Genomic DNA, 7,054 nt, shown 5'->3' on the forward strand with positions numbered 1-7,054 from the left:
GCAATCAAAATCAATGTTCCCTCTAATTCTTTCCCTCTGTGTGCGGTAGTGGAGGGTCTCTGTGCGCTGCAACCATGGGTATGTGCATCAGGAACCAGAACGCGCGCGTGTGCAGAGCCAATGTCACTCCAAATGTTTACTTAAAAAAGTGAAAAGATGGTTCATTTTCACACATACAGCGACACGTTAAGGGTCTTAAGGCCGGTTTGCAAATTGGATAAACACGCCATGACATGAATTGGTTACACAGGCAAGTACACTTCAGGTTTAGAAAAGGACAAGACTCCAACGGGGGTACTATCAAGATTTTACTAAATATTCTTAACAGGAGCACTGTTCATTGGGTGGGGAAATGTTGAGAGCCTATACAATATCACATATACACAATAAGTTACAAAATTACATAACATATTTACAATTTGATGTGAAAGCTACTGAGTAATGTTGGGCTATCCCGCCAGAGATAGTTTGTAAAACTCTGACATGCAGGCAAACATGGACTGTGGGAAAGGGCCGTTCAGACACGTCAAGTGGCATCACTATATGGGTGACAGGGTTGCTTCTCAAGGCGATCCTTGCCATTTTTCCAGTGCTGATAAACTCTATCGAGGTCAACTTTCCCATTCAGGAAGTAGGCCTGTGTCCTCATCAGCATATCCAAATGCTTCTGCTCTAGTTTATTCCTCAATTTACTCTTGATAGTATTCATGAGGCTGAATCCTCGTTCACAATCTGCACTAGATGCTTGAAATGTTACACAGACATCAACAAGCTGAGACACCACACTATACTGAGCAGCATTGCGTACAGTGAAATTCAACATGTCTTGAAAGGTGGTAAATAATCCACCCTTTACATGTTCTGCCACCACATATTTATAGTCTCTGTATTGTCTAACAACATCTTCTGGTGTTTCACAATCACCCTGGACCAAGACATTTTTATACTTTTCAACAAGTCTTTGTATATTCTCAGTCCCAAAATCAAAATGTGATTGTGTTGCTATTGCCCGGATTTCAAAACTTGCCCATTCTTTCAGTTCATCTTCAGGGAACCTTTTTTGCATGTGCTCACAAAGAAGGGAAACAAAAGACAAAATAGGCCCACTGTCAAACTCTTGCCTTTCCTTGTACAACACCATCAGATCTCTTACATTGCCGCTCCAAAAGACAGTGTCCCCCAAATATTGTTCCTTAATTTGGCCAATCCTTGCTCTTGCATACTGTACAGCTTCAACAGTAGTCAAATACCTTTTTTGGAACAGTTTGCACAAAGATGCAAATTCACTCAGAATGTCATTAAGTACTGCAAGGGAAATATGGTAGTTTGAGTCAGATAGCTTTTTGTAACAATATTTTGCAACTGGATCATTCTCCTCAATTTTCTCATGCTCAAAGTACTTAAGAACAGCCTCAAAATTCCGAATTAGTGCACCAACTGCAAAATGCCTTGAAAGCCACAGGACTTCATTCAATGGTCGAAAAGAGACCACTTCACAATCAGTGACTGAAGCCATTTCATCAAGCTTGGACTTCCTTGCAGGAGATCTGGAGAACACAGTGTAGACAGTCCTCAATAATGTCTCCATCTCTTTAATCATTGGAACCCTCTTCCAGGCATCATCAACTCCCAAATCTTCTCGATGAGCGACACAATGCTGCTCCACTAGATGAGGAATGGATTGTTTAAGGCAAATAGCAACACCATTATTTTTACCCAGCATCACAGACGCACCATTGGATGTGAACATGACCATTTTCATGAGATCCAGTTCATTGGCAGTGTAGAATTATTTCACAGCAGTAGTGATAGCCTCAGCATTACAACTAGTCAGCTTCACTATGCCCCCAAACAGTGTTTTGTGCTCTGTTGAGGCTACAGGTCAGAACTTGAAGTACAGGATGAGCATTTTTGTAACAGAAATATCTGTGCTCTCATCAATTATCAATGTGTGATACAAAGCGTTACGAAGTTCTGCCATACCTTCACAGTGTATCACTCTATTGATGGCCTCAAAGAACTCGAAGGCATAGTTCTTGCTCCTCCAGCTGTCTGGTATCTTCACATACAAAGCTAGGTGGTCATGGATCTCTTGTACAGATAACATTGAAGTATTCATCTTGGCTGCCAGCAACACGTTGTTGATCAGAATCTTTATTTCCTCAGGCAGGGATCTTTGTCGTTCAACTACTTTCATTCTATTTGCTTGGTCAGTGGCAGTTTCTGTCAGCATTGCCCGCGCTCCAAAACCAAACCTGGCAGCAGCACTTCTGTTTCTTAATATCACCATGGCAGACTGGTGAACTTTGCTAATTAGATGGCGTTTCAGGTAATCCAGTTTCCAGCCATCACTCCATTTCTCCCCTGTAGAAAAGTCCCCAACAATCTTGGCTTCTGCACATGCTTTGCAAATCAAGCCCACGTCTGGACTGTATTGAAATAGTTCCCCAAGTTGCACGCAAACCTTGCTTCGTGATTTCTGTGTCTCAGCCTCCACAATTTCTTTCATCCACTCTTCCTTGAATACAAGGCTACATTTCTTCCTTTGTGGAGAAGCATCACACTCTGCAGAAGGTACAGCTTTGCGCTTGAACATATTTGTGATAACTGGGTTTAGCCTGCTATGCCACAAAGCCTGTAAAATAAAGGAACATGGCTAAAGTTGATGCCTATGCCCATGATTGCAATCTGTCGTATAATACTGAGGCATCGCTGGCAAAACATAGAGTGTAATTACCTGGATTTTTCTGTTCACTGCCCTGCTCTTTCAAACTTGAATGTAGCACTGTCCGTAGAGCCTACAATAGAAGTAAAGATTGTTACAGCACATTGTGAATTTGTGATACAGCAATATACCATGTGCACCATAAGGGAACTCTACCAAACAATTACCTGCTCTGCTTGTACTCACGTATGCCCATTCAAATGTGTGGACTACTGTTTGGGAAACCTGCAACAGAAGAAAACATGGGTAAGGTATGTTGTTATAGTACAATGTACAAGATGCACCACAGTTTAACTCTACCAAACAATTACCTGTTGTGCTTGTACTCACGTATGCCCGTTCAAATGTGTGGGCTACTGTCTGCGAAACCTGCAACAGAAGAAAACATGGGTAAGGTATGTTGTTACACTACAATGTACAAGATTCACCAAAGTTTAACTCTACTAAACAATTACCTGTTGTGCTTGTACTCACGTATGCCTGTTCAAATATGTGGCGTACTGTCTGCGAAACCTACAACACAAGAAAACATGGGTAAGGTATGTTTTTATACTTCATTGTACAAGATGCACCAAAGTTTAACTCTACCAAACAATTACCTGTTTGTTCTGCCTGTACTCACGTCTACCTGTACAACTGTATTTGTAGCACAGTCTCACAAACCTGCAAAAGAAAAGGGGTGCAGATTGTGAATCTATTTACCCAGCATCCCCCCCAAATCCAATGTGGAACATAAACAGAATTACCTTGTCTTTGTGGGTACACATGCCTGACCATTCAAATCCAAATACCTTACAGACTGCAAACCTGCAATTGAAGACAAGATGGTTAGCAAAGGCTCTAAGAGTTACAAACAATGAATGGTACTGGCCCAGATACACCAATAGGAAAAATGACCAAATAGTTACCTGGGATTCCAGTTTAGGCCAAGTAGGCATGTGCCTATGTGCTTCATTATTAGCATCCATTATGCTAAACTAGTCTACAAATCTGCATTATGTGTTACACCTTCTGTGATGCAGCTTTTTCCCAGCATTCCGACTGCGCAAATGGTTGAGTTAGGTGAACTAGGAAATTCACAAAGAGGACTGAGCAGCACACAAGCCATCAACATATCCCACCTGATGATGATGCAGCAAGTGGCGAGCATAACATATTATAAAGACTTTGTAAAATAAATTACTTCTCTAACACTTCTATTTTCTTATTTCACCTTTACTACACCAACCTCCCCACATAATCCACCCACTCTCCTGCATTTTCGTTACCTTTTGCCATGTCAATGTTTTAACAGCTATGCGTCTCATTCACACACATTTGCATGTATTCACAATTACAATAGACCATGGGTACTTGCAAATATTTTCACAGGGGCCAAAAATATTTGGCTGTGGTGTGACAGAGGGCCGCACTGATGCCTGCAGGGTAGTGGTCAGGGACTTGGGAGGTGTTAAGGTGGACTTAGAGAAGTATGTACATTTAGTGGCTGAATTAAATTGCACAATGTGGTACCAGAAAACTTGGGATTAATAGTACTGGCTTCTCCGCTTCACTTTGGCTGGATAACTCTGGAGATTGATGGCCTTGCTGCAGAGAGATCTGAGTTTTGTCTAGTGGAAGTTTTGACTCATCATAAAGTAGCGGAGGAGGTCAAAATGCCTGATGCAAAGCAGGTGAACCATGCAGATCAAAATTGCACTAAATGTAAATGAATCACTGCATTACTGCAGATGTAACATTTCCTCTACATTGATTTACACACTATGATTCAGTGTCTCTGTGTAATGTGCATTCAATGTAAAGTGGGGTGAGGTAGATTGGGGTAGAGTGGGGTAGATTGGGTGGATTGGAGTGTAATAGATTGGGGTGGAGTGGGGTAGAGTAGTGTGGGGTAAGTGGTGTGCGGGGAGTGGAGTGTTGTGGAGTGCCTTGGAGTGGAGTAGCATGTTGTACAGTGGAGTGGCGTAGAATGGAGTGGCGTGTCAGAGTGGAAGGGCATAGAGCGAAGTGGAGTGGTGTAAAGTGGAGTAAGCATGGTGTGGTAGCGCACTACCATTACAGACAACACATTTTCAATTGAAATGAGTATTACATTCATACCTAAATAGGGTAAAACTCCACACGAACGATAATGTGTGCACAAGTCATCACCTAGTGTATTGATGTGTTTTGATCATATTCAAATATTTGTTTCCAGCACTCTTTAGAATTACAAAAAGAATTGCTTCATTTGAAATGATATTAATCTATTTTGAAAAATCAGCACAGTTAGTTTTTGTATGTGCTAGGAAAAAAAATCCTACACCCTCTCCTCTTACATGAATGCTCAGCATGAATATCGCATACATTCTTTCACTTTGAAGTTAGAGAAAGAAAAGTAAACACCAAGCCTCCTTTGAAGAGAGAGCTTGACATTTGACCTCGGTCTTTGAATGCACAGCAAATGAGAAAAGATAAGATCAAGATGTAACGGCCTGTTTACAGAAAGTGAGTTTGTGGAAGAATACAGTAATCAAAGTCTGGGCAACGGGAGGGACGAACTCAAGCTGGACAGCTTAAAGCAAATAAAGCCAGCAAATAGAAAGCATGAAAATGTGAGTTACAAACCCCAACGCCAACGGTAAGCAACGGGCAGAATGCATTCCTAGGTCAACTTCTGTATGTCTCCAAAATGTCTTTAGCAAAATAGACAGCGCAAGGCTTTCAGATATAAAAAGTAAAAGCTGGCAGGAAAACGACACATTGCTGCAGGTAGGCAGGCACGAAGTTCAGTGACAGAGCAGGGGATGACAAGAATGGACAACATTGCTACAAGTGGGTAGGGAAGTAGTGCAGTCATAGATCAAGAGGTGGCAGGAATGTAAAACCTTGGTGCAAGGGGGCAGGGAAGAAAAAAAACTTGCTGGCACCCTGGTATTTGTCAGTATTAATTAATGCATGGAAGGAATTCAAAATTTGTTTATCTTGAATGTTTGTTAGTGAAAGAATGACAAATGTATAAACTGATGTTTCCCATGTGCCCACACTTCAGGCATAGGACTTGCAGCAGCATTGGGAGCAGTCACATATTGCGGAAGCAAGGTTACTTTACATGCTCTTGAGAAGTGGACAGTAGTTTGGGAGACAGTGTAATACCTTCCATGACTACTGAAGGTGCGCAGAAACCTTACAGGGAACAGTGCTTGGGATTGATGCAGCCATTGCAAGCTGACCCAAAGTGTATACTATCTAATATCCAGCTAGGGTATCATCACAATAGTCTGTGATGCACATGCAACCTATCACCAAAAACGTTTATTTGAAAACTCCTATGCAATTGCCATCTAAATATTTTACGTAGCCAATGAATGATCGCCCTGATTATAAAAGATGAAGCCATATTAGTTATTGGGAGTGTTGATAGCTCCTCTTAAGACAATACCTTGTCAGAGGTCCAAATTGGCTTGCATAGACCTTCTGCATCAACATTTCACAGCATACTTTTTTGCTAAAAGTTTCATTAGGAACATTGTACATTCAATAGGTGAAATGTACCAATAGCATTATGGCCCTTCTTTCTTGGGCGATCCAGTTTATAAAAGTTATTTTCCTCATTAATGGGCCTCACAGACGCAGCAGTCTTCCTAGGGCCACTATGTCCTGGATAATTTGTTTACTTGCTGCAGTTCTCTTCTTAAAAGATCGGGACTGCGGGGTAATTGTGCGCCTTTGTTAAAGTTTTCAGGTTAATTGCAGCTCATGGCGGGCACTGTGATTAACCTGAAAACTTTAACACAGGCACGCAATCACCCCGAAGCCCCGATCCATTTAGAAAGGAAATGCAGCATGTTTACAGCAAGGTGTGTGCTTTTTTGGTTAATCCGCCTTGTTTGCAGACTTGCTGTATTGTTTAGTTAGTAAAGCGCAGCTGCGAGGGAGATTGTGTGCTTTGATTTAAGTATTCATGTTAATTGCAGCCCCCTTCATGATCTGCGATTAACATGAATACTTATAGAAAAGTACACAATATGCCAGCAGCCGTGCTTTACTAACAAAGCAATACAGCAAGTCTGCAAATGTGGCAGATTAACCGGAAAATACACGCAGTGTGTTTAAACTTACTGTATTGTTTTGTTAGTAAAGCATGGCAGCGGGCAGGTTGTGTACTTTTTGTTTAGGTATTCATGTTAATCGCAGCTCGTGAAGCGGGCTGCAATTAACATGAATACTTAAATAAAAGCACACAATCTGCCCGCAGCCGTGCTTTACTGACAAAACAATACATTAAGTTTGCAAACAGTGTGTGTGCTTCTTGAGGGTAATTCAAAGCACACACGGTGTTTTCTTTCA

The 7,054-nt window shown here is 41.5% G+C and overlaps 1 protein-coding gene across 1 annotated transcript; it reads right to left on the bottom strand.

The window, feature by feature from the left end:
* Window positions 1–526: 526 nt before the first annotated feature.
* LOC146817177 (zinc finger protein 862-like) lies at window positions 527–2,620 on the bottom strand. Its single transcript, XM_085609590.1, has one exon. It carries the CDS (start codon window positions 1,760–1,762, stop codon window positions 527–529), a length of 1,236 nt encoding a protein of 411 aa, XP_085465716.1. The 5' UTR covers window positions 1,763–2,620.
* Between the last annotated feature and the right edge of the window lie 4,434 nt (window positions 2,621–7,054).

The sequence above is a fragment of the Triturus cristatus genome, chromosome 6 (assembly GCF_964204655.1).
Source record: "Triturus cristatus chromosome 6, aTriCri1.1, whole genome shotgun sequence".
Taxonomy (NCBI): Eukaryota; Metazoa; Chordata; class Amphibia; order Caudata; family Salamandridae; genus Triturus; species Triturus cristatus.

Excerpts from the sequence above, each read along its gene's own strand:
- LOC146817177 (XM_085609590.1), bottom strand. The coding sequence starts at position 1,762 with ATGAAAATGGTCATGTTCACATCCAATGGTGCGTCTGTGATGCTGGGT.